General features: G+C 46.0%; 5 protein-coding genes across 5 annotated transcripts; 2 read left to right on the forward strand and 3 right to left on the reverse strand.

Annotated features, from left to right (window-relative positions):
* Positions 1-3,393: 3,393 nt before the first annotated feature.
* BHQ10_010210 (uncharacterized protein) lies at positions 3,394-5,462 on the forward strand (the record flags this gene model as incomplete). Its single annotated transcript, XM_040872816.1, has 9 exons — positions 3,394-3,460; positions 3,531-3,610; positions 3,660-3,730; positions 3,793-4,084; positions 4,143-4,214; positions 4,277-4,614; positions 4,747-4,999; positions 5,055-5,159; positions 5,229-5,462. 9 exons carry the CDS (start codon positions 3,394-3,396, stop codon positions 5,460-5,462), a joined length of 1,512 nt encoding a protein of 503 aa, XP_040738712.1.
* A 606-nt stretch (positions 5,463-6,068) lies between these two features.
* BHQ10_010211 (uncharacterized protein) lies at positions 6,069-6,748 on the reverse strand (the record flags this gene model as incomplete). Its single annotated transcript, XM_040872817.1, has 2 exons — positions 6,069-6,401; positions 6,485-6,748. 2 exons carry the CDS (start codon positions 6,746-6,748, stop codon positions 6,069-6,071), a joined length of 597 nt encoding a protein of 198 aa, XP_040738713.1.
* A 376-nt stretch (positions 6,749-7,124) lies between these two features.
* BHQ10_010212 (uncharacterized protein) lies at positions 7,125-8,693 on the forward strand (the record flags this gene model as incomplete). Its single annotated transcript, XM_040872818.1, has 1 exon — positions 7,125-8,693. The coding sequence occupies one exon, from the start codon at positions 7,125-7,127 to the stop codon at positions 8,691-8,693; it is 1,569 nt and encodes a 522-aa protein (XP_040738714.1).
* A 342-nt stretch (positions 8,694-9,035) lies between these two features.
* Positions 9,036-10,898, reverse strand: BHQ10_010213 (uncharacterized protein; the record flags this gene model as incomplete). The annotated part of the gene is made up of 3 exons (XM_040872819.1): positions 9,036-9,149; positions 9,211-9,551; positions 9,734-10,898. 3 exons carry the CDS (start codon positions 10,896-10,898, stop codon positions 9,036-9,038), a joined length of 1,620 nt encoding a protein of 539 aa, XP_040738715.1.
* Positions 10,899-11,721: 823 nt separating this feature from the next.
* BHQ10_010214 (uncharacterized protein) lies at positions 11,722-19,846 on the reverse strand (the record flags this gene model as incomplete). The annotated part of the gene is made up of 8 exons (XM_040872820.1): positions 11,722-12,180; positions 12,250-13,298; positions 13,539-13,602; positions 13,672-13,776; positions 14,532-15,192; positions 15,283-16,438; positions 16,615-16,757; positions 18,900-19,846. 8 exons carry the CDS (start codon positions 19,844-19,846, stop codon positions 11,722-11,724), a joined length of 4,584 nt encoding a protein of 1,527 aa, XP_040738716.1.
* Between the last annotated feature and the right edge of the window lie 1,209 nt (positions 19,847-21,055).

Below are 21,055 nucleotides of genomic sequence, written 5' to 3' on the forward strand. Positions count from 1 at the left end.
TGGACATGTAAGACAGCCAAGCGCAAATGTGACGGCCAGCGGCCACAATGCTATAACTGCCAGAAACGTGGAGCTGAGTGCGAAGGATACGACGTACGCCTTCGCTGGGGCTCAGGTATTGCATCGCGTGGGCGTTTCACCGGTGCAGACAGGCCAGTCAACGCGTCTGTTCCGCCGCGACCTAAAGGACGTCGACGGGATCTAAGTCGAGAGAGGAAGAGGGCACAGCAGCTGGGGACAGAGCTGGAATTCCATCATCGGAGCCAGTCCTCATGTGACTCAATGATTGATCTTCTTCAGACGCCAGAGGACTGGGGCCCATGGCTGTCGGCTGGAGAGGATCAGGTGAACGAACCCTCTACACCGTCATCTCGCGAACAGCATAAGGAACAATTGCTCTTTCAGGAATGTAATGAAATTGCCCTTCCTCCTCAGATACTATGAATTTGTGGTAACGTCGAGATTTATTCAGTCCTCACGACCGGAATTCACATATTGCATGCATCTACAACCCATGAGATCCAACTTGCTTCAGCCCTTCCACTATTGTGTCGGGAATCTCCAGCTTTATATAAAATCTGTCTGGCGCTCCAATGTTACACACATACTGATCTAAACGCCGATTTTCTGGACTTTTATAATGACGGCCTTATCAAGTTTCGATCGGAGTTGTCGACATCTTCTACAATCGGATTCAGAGAGTCAAATCTAATATCAGGTCTTTTTCTTTGCACTATTGAGGTTAGTGTATGCATTGTTGCAGTTCTTCGTGACTTGTCATTGACTGCAATCACTTAGCTCTTGCGTGGCACACCTTGGACTTTGCATCTTGAAGGAATGTACAAAATACGGCAATCCCAGCAACATCGATCAATGGAGCACAACGATTATGGTCTACTTACGCATCTCATGGAAGTTATGGGCGTGATGGATATGCCTGTATTCATTATCGGACGCCGAACACCTCATCTTAATGTTTGGCGACAACACCGCCAATGCATAGCCGACAAAGTCGACTATAACGAACCCAACGTGGAAGTCGTCAGTGGGCTACCGCATTCGCTTCTTGATCTCTTCGCCGGAATCGGCCATGATACCACTGAGATGGATTTATGGAACTGGCCCGGACAAAAGGGAAGCACACTGCAGTGCCAGCTATGGGAATCGCACCGACTTGCTGGAATCCTGAGTGTTCGAAGATCCCAGAGGCGATCTGGAAGCTTTACTGCCGAGATGCCACAAAMCCAGCCACAACTACCGAATAATGAGATATTGGTCTTGCGTATACTTAGCTCTGTAGAGGCCATCATAACAGCATATGACGCCGCATCAGAAAAATTCGACTCTCTCGTAATAAATGCAATCAATTACCCCCTGCTCACTGCAGGACTTGAGATTGAGGTTCTACGAGATAACCTGGAATACAGAGACCTCATTCGGCATTTCTTCACAGTCTCACAGAGGGGTTACTATGGGAATAAGCTTCTTCAGAGATTATTGGATGATTTGTGGGAGATCGATAATGTTGATTTAGATATAAATGACCTCGCACGGTCGGAGGGAATTGAGACGGGTTTGTTTTGATGTCGAATCACTATATGAAAGCCACACCATAGGATATACAATCAATGAAACTGAGTTCTATTTTACAGCAAGTTTTTCAGCTTCCTTGCACTCCATTGTCTTTGACCATTAGCCAATACTTTACTGTCTTGTGGTCATCGGAAGGCGACTTTGTATCGCCAGCAAGCTCTACATCCTGCACGACGCTGAATCCGAGCTTTTCGTAAAATGGTATGCTGCTCTCACTCGTACATTCCAAGGCAATACATTGATCTTGCGCATATCGAAATATTTCTTGCATAACTAATTTGCCCAAACCGCAGGATTGGAGCAATGGGTGAATGGCAATCACCTCTAGATACCATATTTCAGAACGGCTGTACCGCCGTTTTATCAAATCCAAACCAATGTCATGGGCCGCCATCAATTTCTCCAGCCGCTGATAAGAGAATAAGAAGTTAACAATGTGAGAGCGCAAAGAAAAACACCAAGCGTGCTTACTCACCGAATGCTCAGTTCCTTTGTCAATTGCAGGGTCAATCAAATTGAGGAGCCAGATCTTGCAAATTAGCATTAGGCGACTGAAGCTCCATTTTGTAAATTTTTTTGGAGGATACAAAATGACCACGGCGCCTGAATCTGAGGAATCTGGTGCCTGTATTTCCCCTTTCTTATTGGTAATATCGACAGCGGCGACGTTGACAGCAGAAGATTTTGGGCGATGCTGTTTATTTCTCGGAAACAGCGCCATCTTCTCCTTGATATCTTGTACGGAAGCCGACTGTAAAACTATGCCCTGACATGACGCTTGCTGGATTCGTCGACGCTGCCATTTGCAAGTTTGTGTATCAAGGTGTCCCCAAGGGGGGGCATTAGGTCGGAGCCATTGTATCAAGGGATCGCGGGAAAATGACAAGCTGATGGTATTCGCAGCCGCTGCAATGCTCTTTGGGCCTGTTTGTATCAGAGGACTTTCACACTTTATAGAGGATGGATTAGGGTAACACACTATTGGTGACGTTTAAAAGCTCAACTGTCGCCTGAGAAATAGACATCGTACTTCCCACTTGCTTAACGGGGTGTATAATGTTTGGCATAGACTGCTTACGCTTGAAAAAAAGACGTAGGATAAATGGATGTCGTAAATTCTGCTTATCGAATTCTAGCGACGAGCAGCTGTTCGATATTTCGATGCATTCAAGGAATAGACAGGGTAATGCATAATTATGGTAGAAAACTGATTTTGCTCTAACTTACTTCTAGTATACGTTATCTTAGAATATCAAGAAATGTCAACATACTAAAACTAAGGTTATCCGCGAACGATTTCTCACCTTTCCTATTACGGCAGGKCGACCCACGATCCTTAAAATCTTCAGATGGGCTGCTAGGTACTCCACTCTACAACGAGTGTGAAAGTCTAGGCAATATTTGTTGAGGAGCCCGAGCTTATCATTCCTGTCTAGCCTGTTGCTATTTCGGGCAGGTAGACGCAGTATCATCTCCAGCGATTACGCATGCTCTCCCTTGCTGATACACCAGGATCAATTCAGTCAAATGATGGTGCTTTTGATAATCGAGAATCACCAACCTCCATGTCTCTCTTATCATCATCAAATCAATAAGTGGGTCTTCCCCGCGTTTTCTTATCATTACATACGCAGAGACATCGACTGTATCTCTATTGTGCTCTCATTCACGGACATGAATCATCTATAAAGATAGCACATTTCCTCTCGTCGCATGCACTCAGCATACTACCTTCATCCCCGCAGTATTCTACTTTCATCATATCTAGAATATCGAGCTCGGACTAACGACGAGAAGAGTATGTCGACCACCATTCCTAATCTCGAGGAAATGGACATGGTTCCCGGGACTTTTCTACTCATTCGCGGTAAGCCGCTCCTGGATACTAAACAAATACTATATCAAATATTAACTTCAGGTGTCTTCCTTGCTCTAAGATGATGGGGAATATGAAGGGCATCATGAAAGAACAATTATGCTGCATCCAGTGCCTTCGGATGATCCAAACGAGCCTTTGGTACGTGCCGTCCGCACAAAGTTTCAAAGCAATTGCTAACCGGCCTAAGAACTGGAGTACCGCCCGCAAAGCGATTAATTTCACATTGGTGCTAGCGGTCACTTGTCTTATCTTTACTGCGTATGTTCAGCCAGATCAAAAAGTATGGGAATTTCGATTGGCTGATTATGAAAACAATCAAGTCTTTCTATTCAAGCAATTTTCTGGCAATTGATGGTCGTCGATCTAGGAGTTACGTACACACAACTAAACTGGGCAATGTCGGTCAATTTTGTCGGTCTCTCGATGGGCTGCGTCCTGTTCATCCCACTGGCTAGAAAATTTGGAAGACGGCCTATTTATCTGTTCTCGACGGCTCTAATGCTGGTTACTTCAGTCTGGCTTGGCCAGATCAAGAGTTTAAGCGAGCTCTATGCGGCAAATCTCCTCCAAGGTTTGGCTGGTGCCACGAATGAATCTATTGTGCAAATCACTGTATGTTTCCAAGCTTCGATACTCAGAGCGTTGAGGCTAACCTCGGAAAATGTGAAAGATTGCGGATCTTTTCTTTGTGCATCATCGTGGAAGAGCGAATGGTCTGTACATGACCATGGTGATGATCGGTGTATGTAGCCCTCGCTTCCGACTCAATCGTATCTAAGTCGCTAAAACATTGGGCAATACTAGAGTTTCCTAACGCCCATGGCGGCCGGAACTCAGGCAGTGAATCAAGGTTGGAGATGGTCCTACCGCACATTATCCATTTTTAATGCTGTTCTATTTGTATTCTTTGCTATCGCATATGAGGAAACGAAGTACTCCAAGATTGTCGACGGTATTGAAACCCCCAGCGAAACTATCGACAATGGAATGCCATCAGGCCAGGACGTTCTTAAGGGCAACCCAGGCAACGATTCAAAAGTCATGACGAGCGAACATCAAATGGCACTCGGCCCATCAACAAACGATCGTGAATTGAACTATACTCGATACACCATGAACCCATGGAGGACAAGGCTAGCACTGTCTACCACGACTTCTGAATCTATATGGCCTCACTATTATCGACCTTTTTATATACTTTTTTGTTTCCCCACGGTCCTCTTCACGGGTTTGCAATACGCCAGTGGCGTGGTTTGGCTAACCATAATGTCTAGCGTGCTAGCAGAAGTCTTCCCATTGCCTCCGTATGAGTTCAATTCAGCGCAAATCGGCTATCTGAGCGTTGGGCCGTTCATTGGAAACTTAATTGGAGCTTTTTACGGTGGCTATATTGGTGACAAATCCATCCTGTTCTTCGCACGACGAAATAAAGGGTATTTCGAGCCCGAGATGCGGCTTTACAACCTGCACTTCCCGGCCGTGTGTCTGTGTGGTGGCTTGATTATGTTTGGAGTAACGATTGCTCGTGTACGTCAAATAACATCAATCCTTTGGTCACCTGATGGAACCTGACTCGTATTAGGGCATGCACTGGATTCTCCCCGTGGTTGGCGGCGGGTTCTTCGGATTTGGTCTCGGGAGTATCAGCGACGCAGCTTTGACCTTGGTAATTGACAGTTACCCTGATGTCAGTAACACAATTTGAACACCTCATGCCGTTGTCCAACGTTACTTACAAATTTTGATTTTTCCACAGATTGTCGGTGATGCATTTACCGGCATTGCCTTCCTCCGAAATGCTATCAGTATCGGGATCCCTTTCGCGATCACACCATGGATGGTACGCGATGGATTATCGAATATGTTCATTGCCTGTGGATTCATCAGTCTGGCGATAAGTGGCCTGTGCATTCCCATGGTCTTCTGGGGCAAGGATTCTCGACGAAAACTAACTCCACTCTATCGAGCAATGGGGGGAAAAGAAATCTGAGTTTTTCAGTACGCACTCACGGTGGTAACAAGTAGCACATAAATTGTGGAATGGAAGCAATATCGAATACCTGCTTTTTTGGGAGGGATACAAAGTTACCAAATATGATTCGCAATGAGTAAAGCTTTTCGGCGGTATAAATTCCGCATTTCTAGCACACAAATACCTAATCAGAAATTATACCATTCCTCTATTTTTGAGCTAGATACGAGGAAATATTAATAAGATGTTCTGTTCGGCTCTTTACCAGATAGAGAAAAAAGAAGCGCGCATTCCAGATTTTTCAATTTCGCTTCTTATGAAAACCCAAGGTTCATTCTGGAATTTTACATCAGCAGCCGTAGGGGGCACTAATCACATACACAGCCGTTCGCAGCAAGCTGTGACCGAGTGATGCGAGGGCAGACAGCTTGTACACTGAAACGTAGGTAATATAGTAGGAAGAAATCATAATTTCTAAATATAAGGAACCTAGTTATAGAATCGACGGAGTCTCTCCCATCTTTCGTGCACAAAATACATTCTAATATCTAGACCATAATTCTTTTGGTGATCATGCGACTACATAGAATATAGAAGTCAAAGCTACCTTGGTAACTATATAATTCAACGGACCATCACATCCTCCGGCTTCACTCCTTCAAAATTTGTCAAATAATACGCATCAATAACAATCTTGGTCCCCACGCAGGTCATGACGCCAATACAGACCAACCCATTCAGATAATTATACTTTCCCGGTCCGGTCTCGATGCGTAAGTGAGAGAAGAATTCGACGTCGTCCTGCGTAACGGTATGCTTGGGCCGAATGGCAGGATTTTCCGCTACTTGCTTTGCGTAGTCTGTTCCAGGACCCGGGCGATACAAGCCGTGGGCGCGGATGTAGAGATATTTCCCATCGTCTGTTTTCGCAGTGTAGCGGGCGTCTAAAGTCATAGACTTTTCATCGGTTTTCAATTAACGAACGGCTCAACGGCTTCAAATACGCGATCAAAGAAGGTATTTTATTGGGGTGTAGTTACATGTGTGCCCTGAATGACAGTAGCCCAATCAGCGCCCCCGAGAGGTAAGACGGAAGCTTCAATTCCAGGCCCTTTGATTGTTCCACCTGTAATGTTTGCGACGCTACGGATTGAGCCCGTTCCATGAGGAGCGCCAATATCAATTTCTTCCTCAGCAATGTCACATTCTAATCTGTAGAGAAATGACATAGCCGGCTTCCGCATTAGAGGGGTGTTGGGGAAGTAGTCATTGCCGGGCGAATCTGCTGCCTTCGATGTAGCCATGACCTTTGGCGGTTGATTTATTGTTTCTCGGAGGAAATAAAACTTCGATATTATGAAAGAATGCTTTTTCTATCTCACAGTGAGAAATACCATTGGTATATGTGTTCTTTCTAACACCTACGAAGCATTGAAGCTATATCAAGGTGGGGAACAACTAGGACAAATATGGCAGGKCGACGCTCACGATTCAACCCCAAGCAGATTAGGGCTCGGCTTCTACATCTAGTATGTACATGCGACGAGGCTCAAAGTTTCTGAGATGTAGAACTTACTGGCATAAGATAAGGCTATATGTACATCTTCGTTGGAGTCCGGCGTTCGATTGTCACACTTCATAATATATTTCAATTACGGATTTGCACGCAAACTTTCTACAATGGCTTTTGTACAGCAGCTTCTTTTCAGCCCTTCGCTTTCCGATTCTGACAGGCAAGGTGCTCTAGATCGAATACATGCTGATCCAGGTATCCCAAACCCTGTCTGTACCACCTCATCCTTCTGGTTGAAGAATCCACATCCAACTTTATCTAAGGCACAATCAAAAAGTCTCCCAGAGCAAGCAGAAATCGTCGTTATCGGCTCSGGRATCACAGCAGCATCGGTCGCACATACTTTGCTTGTGAATAAAAATCCGGAAGACTTTAGCTCAATTGCAAAAAAAGTTGTAATTCTTGAAGCCCGAGATTTTTGCAGCGGGGCCACTGGCCGCAATGGAGGACACGTTCTGGAGACTGCGGATGACTATATGGAGCTAGAAGAGACGTTTGGACCAGATACTGCCAAATCAATCATGAAATTTCGCCTTTCCCATCTTCAGACCATCTTGGGTGTCGCCGATAAGCTAGGAATCGCCGAGTCATCCCAGGCGCGTAAAGTACAATTCCTCAGCGTTTACTTTGAGGAGGAAACTTGGGCAGCGGCGAAAGAACGACTCAAACGATTCAAGGATGCGATGCCTGAGGATTCCAAAGATTGGGTCATCCATGAAAAGCCACTGCCAAAGAATTTCAAACTTGAAAGTGCTACTGGAGTAATTTCAGGACCAGCGGCAGCCCTGTGGCCATACAGATTCGTTACAGGGGTTTTTGACTCCTTAACTCAGCAATTTCCGAACACACTTTCAATCGAAACGAATACTCCTGTAACAGGGATTACGAAATTATCATCCTCCACGGAAGCTGCTAATCTTTCTTTCACCGTTGAAACCCCTCGAGGAGCAATAAAGTGCCGACATGTCATACACTGCACAAACGGTCATGTAGGCCATCTCGTACCACAATTAAAGGGATGCATATATCCCGTGCGCGGTCAAATGTCCGCTCAAAACCCAGGAGAAGCCTTCCCAGCTTACGGCCAAAAACATTCCTGGTTGATGAACTACGATACTGGCTTTGACTACTTGACTCAGCTCCCTCAAAATGACGGCCTTGGTCTTTCCAATGGTGAGATGATGCTCGGAGGCGGGTTTGCGCAGGGCAGAAAAAGTGGGATTGCCGATTTGGGAATTCCAACCGATGATGAACTCTCCTTGGATTGCAACATTCATCTAAGGGGTGCCTTGCCTGCAATATTCGGCAATCAAAACTGGGGGAAAATTCATCCTGATCCTGTCAAGGCTATGTGGACTGGTACCATGGGTTTCAGTGCTGATGGATTGCCTTGGGTTGGCAAGCTGCCCTTCTCAGATACAAGTAGCAGCAAGGATGAAGACAAAGAAGGACTGACGAAAGGGGCACAATGGATCTCTGCCGGGTACTCTGGGGATGGTATGGTGCAAGCCTGGCTTTGCGGTCAGGCTCTCGGAACAATGATTCTTCAAAACGATACTGAGATTAAAGCGGAAGGCATATTGGACTGGTTTCCTGAGCAGATGCGGGTGACCGAGCAGAGGATCTCGAAGTCGATGCTCCCTCGACATCTCACCCTAGCCCCAAATAAACTTTAGACATCGTCGTTCGACAAGCCTCGCGTTTTGCTTTCTTCTCTTGCCTCATTTATGATCAGCCGAATGACTCAATATCACATTGTTATTGTTTGTGTAAATAGTCTGAAACTGGAACCTGACAAGACATGGAAGATTTACTCGAATTGCTATGTGTCATGCACTACATACATCTATTCATTTGTATCTTTTGACAATAACGAGAGGTTGTTATTGATTAAACAATGTTCTTTACAGCGTCTATATAACGTACATAGCTTCTTTCATAAATACAATGTTGACAGACTAGCCAGCAGATACTGATCTTAACCTTTGTAATTCAACTATTGTGACTTGTCTCCGCTCTCAGAATACCCAATCCAGGATACGCTGCCACCAGTTATCCGGCTTGTGATGCGCGATCACTTCTCCCTCCTGCAAACGGCCCGAATAAAGGTCAATAGTAGCGGCACGAGCAAACTATAAAATCAGTCAGTGTCAAAATATTCGACTCCCTTGGTATTAGTTTTAAAAGACTAACCTTAGTACGGTAAACAAGCTTCCACACAATGATAGGAACAATGAAAATCGGAATTCCAATATACGACGCAAAGAATGACGACGTATCCCAGTTACCCTTTAAGAAAACAGGGAAACCGGCAATTAGCACAATTATGGTCGAACCAACGAATCCAATCCATGCGGCATATGGTTGGAAGGGAGATTTCCATGGAAGGGTGTCTCGACTAATGCCCTGGGCCTTGAGAGCGGCGTGGAAGCGGATATAACAGAACGAAAGCGTAGCCCAGGCGATGAGGCCAGCTACGGTGCTGAGATTCAAAAGCCACGAGAAAGCCTGAGCGGCACCGCCGGAGCCAAGACCTATAGACAAATTAACATCGCGTTTAATATTAAATAAACAGGCTATCTGTTCGGGCAAAGTGAGACCACAGCTTGCGCCTTGCGGCGAAGATTCTGTAAGGCTGGTCTGTGACTTGGGGCCGCAAAACTCCCGAGTTTTATATGAAGGGGGATCATATGAATTAGGATTGAATAACACTTACTCAAATATGCGAATGGCCCAAACAGCCAGGCAGTAATGACTGCAACATATGGAACACCCTGCTTCGTAACTCGTCCAAATACCTGTGGCAGGTAACCATCTGTCGTCATAGCCACAATCATTCGCGACCCGACCCAGCAGTAAGAGTTTCCTGCGGACCAAGCAGAAACCAGAATGCAAGCGTTCACGATGGATGGAAGCGCGGTGATGCCAGCTTCTTTGATAGCGATAACCCAGGGAGAGCTGTTGGCATTCCCGCTACCGGAAACAAGATCAGGGTTGGTGGGGCTGACAATCATTCCGATCAACAATGCACCAAGAACGTAGAAAAGGGCGATGCGATATGTCACTCGTCGAGCGGCTTTGGGGATTGATTCGTGCGGGTCGACGGCTTCGGCTGCTGCGATGACAACGGTCTCAACACCAATGAAACTGAAGGATGCATTGACGAAGGAAGACAAGAATCCAAGAAAGTGACCTGTCGAACCCGTGATTCCGTTGTAATTTGTCCAAGCACCGGGATTGTGCCAGTACCTGAATCCCGTAGTCTGGTGGTTGGGCGCTCCTCCTGCGGTAATGATAATCGCGACGATGAGGAGTCCGAGAAAGCACAGAACCTTGATCGAACCGCTAACGACCTCGACATCGCCATAGAATCTCACGTTTACCAGATTGAAAGCCAGGATCAGGACCAGTCCTACCGTAATGACCACGGCAGGTGTCAAATCCGTCCAGTACGAGACCACCACAGCGGCAGCAGACACTTCGGAAGCAATAGCAATTGTGTAACAATAGCCATACGAAATAGCCAATGAAAACCCAACAGAGGGATCAATAAACCTTGTCGCCCAATGCGGGAACGATCCGGCAGAAGGCAGTAACGTAGCAAGCTCCGCGATGCTCTGCATAACACACCACAGAACCATACCGACAATGATAAAAGCCAACAGCAACCCAGCAGGACCGGCCTTGGCATAAGCAGCACCTGTTCCAACAAACAGACCAGTTCCTATACCCCCACACAGTCCGATCATTTGGATTTGGTAATTCCGGAGACGTCGCTGGGTGGCTCCCCGGCCGCCAACATTGATGGCCAGGTCATGTTTCGGGCCGGACAGCTCGTTGCTCTCATTGTATGCATGCTTCTCCTCGATTTCGGAAGCCATCTTTGATGGACCCTGAAAGTCGATGAAAGAGTCGAACGTTGTCGCGGAGGCTCAATCCTGGGGAACTATGATCTGTTAGGGGTCGATGGAGCAATTATATAAGAAAAATTTGCGCAGCCAAGATGGAGAATAAAGCGTCACGACATCGGCGGACGGCCTTACGCCATAACGCAATGTGGGTTTATTACGTATTGGAAATGAGAAAAAGACCTCAAAGGATCGTTCTTTTTCAGTATGAGAGGTCTTAGGTCGCACTCTTTTGTCGTATCGTTTGAATGAGAAAAATAAGTTGTGATATTAGCTATTTAAGGCGTCTACGAAGTTCATAAGTCCATGATCGATCTGCTAGAAAAAATTTCGAAGCTGCGTTCCAAATATTTGAGGTGGATACCTTGGTGTTTCCACGAGTGGATTACCACACAAGTCATGAAAAAGGAGAATTATAGGCGAATCAAATTGCGACTATGGCTTATATAATGTCGATCACGCAAAAAACGAACTATTTTTGCCACGTTGTGGGTTTAGTGCCCCGTGGATATGCGGGAGAGTCCTTCTGATGCCGGTTGGAGTACGTAGATCCTAAGCATTAGTCAATATCATGTGTCAGATCTTTGTCTTATCCGTATCTATACATTCTCGGCTTAGATATTGAAGCAATTTTGCGGACCCGATCTTGCATGACAATGTGTCTAGACTACTCCGTTCCGTTCGGCACATCCAACACATCCGGTACTAGTACATCAGGGCTAAATATTCATTTAATCTCCAAAGACCTAGCCCCCGAGAGGTATTTCCAAATAAAGTTAGGCATAATAAATATTGATTATTCATTCCAAGCCTCATGTACAGTCGCCAAATCCACCTTCCCAATCTCTTTCAAATAACTCGTGATATCTTCCACCCCTCCCTCCTTTTCCTTCACCGTATACCCATCCCCAAAATACTCAAACCGATTCCTCCTTGCTTCCAGCGACCTCTCAAACACAAAATCCTCCCATCTAGGATCTCTGCTAATCGAAAATCGATGATGGCCCGTTCCCGGCCACCACACCAAGATACGAGATTTTCCTTTGTCTGATTTCAGCCAGCTGGTGCAGGTGTCACTTAGAACTTTGTCGTCGAAGAAGTTGCCTACTATCTCGTTAAAGTCTCTCGTGGCTTCGTGGGATGGGTATATGGCACGGTATCCCTGGCTTTGGACCTTGCGGATTACTTTGGCGATGTATGTTGCTGATGTTTCGCATTGGAGAGGGACGGTGCCGCCTACTCCATATGTTTGTGCCTTTGATAGAGGGTCAATCAGTACCAGTTTATACAAAACACATGACAATTTTCATAAAAATAGACCAACCTGCATGACGGCAAACCAATTCGGCATGTCCGGAGCCATAACCCCAAAATAAGTCTCTGGATACCCAATAGGCCCATCGGAAGCCCAGCGCTCTCTCAAATCAATTCCATTCTTTCCAATGGTCGGAAACCAGGGCAAGAAGCCATTCTGAAACCCCGTAGCGGCAAAAATCGCGTCCACCTGTCGTACCTTACCATCAGCCGTAACCAACCCGTCGCTTGTGGCACACACAATCAGCTGATCAATATATTCGACTTTAGGGCTGGTGACTGCTTCCAAATATCCAGGCGAGGGAGTGAGTCTTTTACAACCGGGCGCATAATCTGGTTTGAGTCGCTCGAACCATTTCTTGTCACCATTTAATCTGCTAAGCATTGTTTCTGTGCATTTTTCTCGTAAACTCTCGTTCTCTGCGCTCCCCGTGACGAAATGTCTCAATCCTCCATGAAGGTTGCTTTCAAGCTCTTGCCTGAAAGCCAAATATGCCTTCTCATCCTGCTCAAATCTCGTTTTTTCATCTTCCGAAAAGACATGTCCACCAGGTGCATCTGCAGTTGCGGTGGGTAGCTTTGTTGAGAATGCCGGCAGAATCCACTGTTTGGAACGGACGTAGTGATCAATATGCCCTGCATCCTTGACTGTATTCGACAATAACTGTTGCCCACTTGCGCCATTACCGATTATAGCAATTCTTTTGCCTTTCCATTCGTAGCTTGTATCCCAGTCTGCCGTATGGCGGTAATGACCTTTGAATTCTGTTCGGATGCCAGGTATCTGTTTCTCGTCCGGCATCTTGGGAACATTCAACCGTCCAGCCGCCGACACAAAAAAGTGCGCTGTTTCGGTAAACGTTTCACCCGTGGCTAGGTTGAGAACGTCAACGGACCATTGGGATGTCTCGTCAACCCATGTTGCACGTGTCACTTGATGTCGAAGACGCAGATGAGGTCTCACGCCATATTTATCAACGACATCTTCATAATAAGAACGGATCTCTGCGCCGCTAGCATAATATTCGGACCAGCGAGGGTTGGGTGCAAATGTTAGTTCTATTGAAATCAGTACCTCCTTGATTACTAACTCTGCTTTGATGTGCTGATGCGCGCATCAGGGGATATTCTGCGATCTGGTCATTTAAGAACTTCCGCGGGTTGACTGCTTGGGCCATAGAGATATGACCCGGAGCAGCATCATCATCATCATATTCATCATTCTCTCTACGCCTCATTTTGAGCCTCTCATATCAGATTTGCAGCATATCCCCTGATGCGTGGGTTAAGGCTACGTACGATAAGCATGACTGGGAACATCACACCGCACTCCAGGATAGCGATTCTGCGTCCATGTACCTCCCTATAAGATCCGATCAGTTTAAATTTCTCTTTCCTGATGTACACAACTTTTGAGTTCCTATAAACTCACCACATTATCATTCTTCTCATACACAACATATTCCACATTCGGCACTTTATTCGAGATAAGAATAGAAGCTGCGATGCCACCAATCCCGGCTCCAACTATGATCACCTACAGTAGGAGCATTGTTAGTATACCGGGATCCCATGCTTGGCGTCCGGTAGATAATATAGTGTCAAGCTTACTTTAACTGGTGGGTGCGGATCGTATGGTCTCTGTCTCGGTCTGTATAGAGGTGGTTCTGGCTTGATTTCCTGGTTTACCGCATCTTCTACAGCCGATACATCAGCCGTGGTAAAGGCGACGTCAACTCGGCCAGGCGCCATTTCTACTTATATTCAAGGTTCGTAAATATGAATACGATCAACAGCGGCGCCAGACACTGAAATAATTTCTGGTAGATTGTTAAATGCAACAACTCGATTACAAAGCAAAGTTTCGTTAAAGAGAAGGCCAACGCAACACAAGATATAGATTCTCAACCCATCAAGTGGTGGTCATGTTGCTTTGTCAAGACATTAGACTAGGGGCAGCACTTACGGAGAGTGTGATTGGAGACTTGAGAAGTTTCCTGGGTAGGGATTTGATTGCGTGATAAGGCACGTTATTTCAGTAATGGATTACTTCTTTACAAAAATTCGCTTATCTGAATTTAAATCAATTGATAATTACTAGTGTTTATACAACACAGAATTTATTGAATATACCTATAAATTCTTGTGTTTGGGTAGAATTCGCCGTGTAATTAGAAAGTAGACATTCCATCAATACTTCATTATGAGGCGATCTTTTGATTCTTATGAATAATCGTGATGCATATGATACAGCTGCTCATGAGACTCATAAGCCCTTGACTGGACGCTTACAACACTATTATCCCAGCGATATTCCTCCGAGAATGGCTCATTATCATCGATCAGATCAATGATTTTATTAAAAGCGCTCGACGGACCAAAAGTCTCCGATAGCGTCGTCGAAAGATCATTGGTCAGAGTTTTCATGCAGTGAGCGGAGGTGATAGACTGAATGCTATTTCTCATCCTTGCTGAAAGAGGTGATAGAGTCGGGGATGGTAGATCTGAAGGAAGCGTTGAAGCCGGCGATAAAATATTATAAGAGGCCGAGGAAGAAATTGAAGACTGGAAAGAGCGCTGCTGAGTCCGATGGTGCTGTACCTCTCTATCGGAGGATACTTTGTGTAGTCGCCAGAAAATGATAGATACCCGCTGTGCTAGTATCCAGTTTGATGGAAATGCATCCAGTATTCGAAGGCACATGGAGACTTCTTCCGTAGTCTTGAAATCATCGTCGGGAATCACACCCTTCTGCCGTTGCAAACAAAAGAGCATTATAGCCGCAATGACTAGTAATCGACCAACTGTTATCCGATTGAATGACAAATGGCCCTGTTCCAATAACACCAGAGCGCAGCGAACATACTGCTGGATCGTACGTCTGAGCTTGACAAGTTGTTTACGGGAAGCCTTGGAGTTGAACAGAGAGGGCGTATAAAGTAAAATGAGCGAACTGTAATAGTTCACGTTGAGCCACGGAATCGTGTTATGTAAAGGTGCCTTTTCATTATCACTATGTGATATTAGGCATCCCTGTGCATACCAGTTGTCAATCTGTAGACGTAGGTCTTTGATGATAATATCGCAATCCGACCTGCTCAAAGCAGCATCCGAGGCTGAGTTCGATAGATGGATACGTTGAAGTATTCTGCCTTCCAACTCTCGTAGGGCAACCACACTCCGAGATACTTGCAGAGTCTCCTTGTAATATCGTAAATCCGACGCCGCAAATTCTTCCAACGTCACGCCGGGGAGAGGTATGTCAATGTTCTCATCGTTGATTGCCACAGGTAGTCCATAGGAAGACGCAACCACTCTGTCAAGCTCAAAACTGCTCCAGAATAGCCGTGCACAGAGTTCTGTTTCCTCGGCTGTAAGGCCACTTTTTTCTGGGCGAAGGGTTCTGCGATGGAGGCCAAGCGATATGATTTGTCTGCCGAGTATACCAGTCAAAACCCAGGGATTCAGTCCGTCTGGGTCGTATAGAGAATACAGAGCCAGCAACAATAAGATCTCAATTGAGCCGACGTTCGCCATCTCCAGGCACTCACAGATTATGCTTTCGTACGGCACAACAAGCTTTGCGACAATCTCCGGTCGGATCTTGTTTGCATGTTTTAGAGCTGCACCACCGATTGCAGCTAACATGTATAACTTTGTCGAAACATGACGACCATTGGCATTCCGAGACTGCCTCAGTACCAGGTCGACCTCTTCCATGGTCTTGATTTTGTTTAAAAAGGGCGATGATTTGTGCACATGGTCGAAATATGCCTTGATGAATACCTTCATATCTACTTCATAAGGGACTTTTCTGGCTGTCGATCCGATACGTTGATGACTTTTTGTCGACGGAGTAGTATCTCTGACGGTAACACTGGCATCCGATGTACTATTTGGTAACATTATCCTCGGTAAGCATTCCTCATCAATGTCCGGAAAAAGATTCTTGATGGCCGGTAAACTGAATTTTGTATGCTGCGACATATCGTTAACCCCGTTGACGGGGAAGAATGGCGATATTGAAATTCCATCGTTCTTTGACTGATCACCCTCTTCTGCTTGCCTCTGCTGCTGATTCGACATGTGACCCTGGACATATCGCGATAACACTTCGACTTCCTTGCGCAACTCTCGAATTTCTGCTGATTGGTCTCGCTCCGGCGGCCACGAGCAGATATAGCCGGCATCGACGCATGCTGTACACTCAGGTAATGTCCTGCAGCATTTTCTTTTCATATGTCTGCAGCGCTTGCAAGCTGAATGAGCTCGTGTATTTGTTGAGATTGATTCTGCTGTGGATTGAGTACCAGCGCCATTAGAAACTTTGTCTGATTAGCAAATTGGAATAAACATGGATTGATTCCCATCTTACTCGCATCAGCAACAGCCGCAGATTCTTTGACATTCCCCTCTATATCCAGTCGCGGTTTCTTATTAGGGGCTACACTCTCCTCCGGAATTACGAGCGGCTGTCGTCGACTCTTCGCGACCCGGAAACGTAGAAAGGACCCATCGCTGTTAGGGAGTGACTTCGGCATTGCAAATCCAATTGACTAGCCACAATGGTCCGTAAGCTTTATCATTTTCTCCATAGGGATGTTTTATTTTGAATCCGGGGGTGTCAAGCGGGAATATGAATTGAAGTTGTGGTCGAACATCAGCATCCGGCATGATGGCGTCTAATCACGACATCCACACTATCATGGCGAGCGGCTACCCTGCTCACCAATGCAAATCCCTCAGCTGAAATGATACAATTGACCGCTTCCACGCCTCGGTTGAATAGATGATTTGTATTGTGATATATCGTATAGCTACTGTCTTACCCTAGTATATGAATAATTGTATGCGAAAAAAATACGAGATCAAATTCGAGTTGTAGCTATCACTTTGTCGCTTTCTCTCGGCTGTCTCATCGCCAGTGTTATCTGCTGCTGTGCAATCAACGCCTTCTGAAAAGCAGCCTCTGCATCATGGTCTTTCATCCCAACCGGATCTCTAGGGCTTGCAATTCTCCTTCTGAGATCTTCATCCGACTCTCCACCTAGTTCGTCAAACGCTCTTCGACGGAGGATTGCTCTCTTTTCTCTGCTTTTATGAACGTCGGCCAGCACTTTTTCGACATGCGGTCGTCGTGTGGCTTCGTGCAAGGCAAAGACTTTTTGGGTTTGTGCAGGCGATACTTGCAGCTGTGGTAACGATAGAGCTAAAACGGTCTCAAACGCACGACTGAGAGCGTATGAATCATCGATCACCAATCCGACGCCGACAGCCCACCACCATACGTATGCGCCGCATCACTCAACAACGTAACACGATCATCAAAACCCCAGTATTTAGCGCATCGCCAGCAATAGTGACGTATCGCCGCACCTCAACTCCTGCAACTGCCAGCCTTCCTACGATCTTTTGAACGGGTGGGTTCAGGTCCTTGAACTTTTCTTAGATTATTGAGAAGTCTGCTGGCTCGTTCGAAAATGGTTCATTGAAAGGGCCTGTTTTGGACTGAGGGTCGACGGCGAAGGACCAGGTCACACCAAAGCCGTTGCAGCCGATGCTCGTGCCGAAGAAAAAGCCTTGTGGTCCGAACTGGTAAATATCAGCATAGAGCATTTAATCGTTGAGAGTAGACAACATCATACAAAATGAGCTGGATTTTGATCGATTTCGTTGATATCCGCGACATTGGCGTAGTCGAGTGTCGTTCAAAGGATCATATCACCGAGCCAATTCAACATGTAACCTGGAACGAAGAACCTCGTAAACCTCTATCGCAGTATAAGCATTCGGACTGACCCTATTCTTTCGTGATAAGAGAGACTCACAGACTTGATTCCATCAGCGGCTACCACAACATCCGCAGAAATCGTCGTACGGTTCTCGAACGTCACGCTCATCGGCTTTTCTCACACCACCGTAACAGTGGAAAGCTCTTTACACAGATAAATGTGCACTTTACTTTTCAGCCTATTCGAGATAGCTTTCTGTAAATCTGTGCGATACATGCGCGCATAATGATGGCGGCGGTCGGGGATGTTGTGATATTCATCTTGGCTCGGTCAAGAGTTCACCTATTTTACAATGCCAATATCAGTCAGGCCATTAACTTTGAAGATGTGCTCAAAACCAAAGAGTGAATTTAAATATCATCGGAAAACAATTCGGATTCCGGTACCAACTTCATCATTCAAAGTTTCTATAGATTGTCTTGCCATTCTGTTCTGGGCACGGCGTACAACCTCGCTTAGGGGTACAACGGGTATATGATTTGCGATGGGACTGCAGTCTGGGGTAGGAGAACTCGGTGGTGTGAATGGGCCGCAGATTTTGAGGTCAAAGTATGCGGCGGATGGATACAAGGGGTCTTATGCTGTCTTTTTGGGAGCTGCGGGGGACTATTTTTTCTTTGATTGTCTTTCGTGGTATCTTACGCACGATCTGACGAGAGACGTGTCTCGTGTTTGGTATGAGAGGAATAGGGTTGAGAATAAGGGCAGACTGTATACACAGGTTGTCAGATTAGTCTAGGGGTGATCGAAGCTGGATTTTTCATAGCGCTGTGCATTTGCAGTAGTGATAAGGTTAAAAACAAATCTAAAGATATGTACTTCCATCATTCATCCTGTTCACTGGAGAACGTGTAGCCGTATAACATACTCCATGTACAGGCCCCAGAAAAGAAGGAACACACCTCCCATCATACCACGTTTAAACCACCATTCGCAATCCGCAATAACCCTCAAATCCACAAGCGCCAACATAGTTGAGAGCGCAAAAGATGAACCGCCGCAACTAATGATGTTGTAAAAAATAGAGTAGTCACTCAGATTCCCAATCTTCCACAGTAAAATCTCAACTATAGCAGTCATTGCCCATAGCCACGTCTTTGGTCGATTTGACATGATCAAAGCCATGGATTTACCTCCGACTTTAGCATCGTCTCGCGCATCTGGGTATGTGTATACCACATTGGCGATTGTGGCAAGGAGCATGAGGACTATGGCGAGGTAAATTGCAGACCAGAAATCTTTCGAGCCTGATGAGGGGTTGACTCCGATGACTTTCAGGGCCATGAACACACTCATTGAGAATCCGAACCCCATGATGAGTTGGGGAAAAGCCGTGAATCGCTTGCCGAATGGGTATATCATCATAATCAGTGTAACAATGACTCCAAGTCCGTGAGATTCTGCGGGTAGATAGAAAAGACCCAATGTCCCATGAAGCAGCAAAACACTACTAAAGTTGAAGGCTTCGTCTGGCGTCAGAGCTCCGCGCGCAACAGGTCGCGAGCTGCGGCGGAAGACGTGTCGATCGTATTCGTAGTCAACGGCATCTTTGAAAGCGCAGAAAGCGTGTCGCATGTAGTATACCCATAGAACAGCTCGACAAGCTTGTGGCAGAAACTCTTTCGGTTGTAAAGGGGGCATTGCAAGGCTCGCGGAAAATATCAACCCAACGCTGTAGAGTAGAACGGCCATCACAGCTCCAATGGGGTCACCGATGCGCGTGAGTTCGAAATATGCGCCCCATGGTATGTCGAGGAATGGAAAGCGGCCGATCAGTTCTTGGTGAGCATAGTAGAGTAACTCTTCAAAGGACATGATGATAAAGGATGTGAGGAGCAGCCAGAAAGTTCAGCATCAGCGGTCAGGTATCAAGACGCGTGGAAGAAGAGGAGATGATGAGATGAAGAAGAAGTGAGGATTGTGAGTCTCGGAAACGAATGAAGAAACATACTGACGGTCGCACCTTCCTCGTTGCACTTTAGTAACGCTGCCTCAGACCATCCGTGCCACGATCTGATGGCAATCCAAGACGATTCTTCGTCAGGTTCATGCAACATATCGGATGTCTTCGTCGAAACCATTGTCAGAACTTATTCTGATCGTTCCTCGGCAGGCAACGGTTGATTATCTCTTGTGGACGAAGAAGAAACACCATGCTGCAATCACGTGCCTCGTCATCTCCTTTGTTCCTTCCCAGTCAGGCCATTTTGTTTGTTTAAGGATACTTACGCCCGGCCTCCCACTGCTTTTCAATTTGACTCTTTTCTCGTCCGGAGACCTCAATTCTTTTTTTATCGTTGGTCGCCATTTTCAAAGCAGTCCATCAATCGCGGAGCCCGGTCGAAAATATGCCGTCGAAACGCCGCGAACAATTGCGCCGAAGTGTATTAAGAACATGAACCGCTAATCCAGAAAAATGTTCCAATCCATATTGTGATCACAGCAATAACAAGATGTGAGCATAGAGATTGGTCTTTCCACTGAGCTTTTGTGTCCCTATTTTTGCAGACCATTCGTCACCTGGACCGACACCTCATCGTGGTACAGAAACCTCGGAATAATGCAAAGCTTCGATGAGCGCACAGTACAATAAGAAATAAATTAGTATCACTCATCGCACGAATGATGATGAGGGACTCTACGACCGCGAAGACCTAGATCACTTTTCGTCGTACCGTGGACGCAAGGGGCAGTCTTGAAATCAATAGTTGCTCCGTTTTAATTTTCGCCAAATGCACAGCGAATGACACCAGGTCCTACTTTCTGAATCATGTGCCAAGTTCAAAGATCAAAGAGAAACAGAGTCGAAGTTCAACTTGTGTGACTAATGAAGGTTTTGAAACGCGTTGCGACGCACTATATAAATTCATTCATAACCTTATTGGGAGACTTTCGCCAATCATCCGTCCTTCAAACCAAACCAAACCAAATCATCAAGCGGCGAATTGTGCGGTTAGCTTAACAAGGTCAAAGCAATTGATTATTGCTACCCTTTCCTGCCAGGGGTGAGGTACGCGTGACCCG

The sequence above is a fragment of the Talaromyces amestolkiae genome (genome assembly GCF_001896365.1).
Source record: "Talaromyces amestolkiae strain CIB chromosome Unknown scaffold30.1, whole genome shotgun sequence".
In the NCBI taxonomy this organism is placed as follows: Eukaryota; Fungi; Ascomycota; class Eurotiomycetes; order Eurotiales; family Trichocomaceae; genus Talaromyces; species Talaromyces amestolkiae.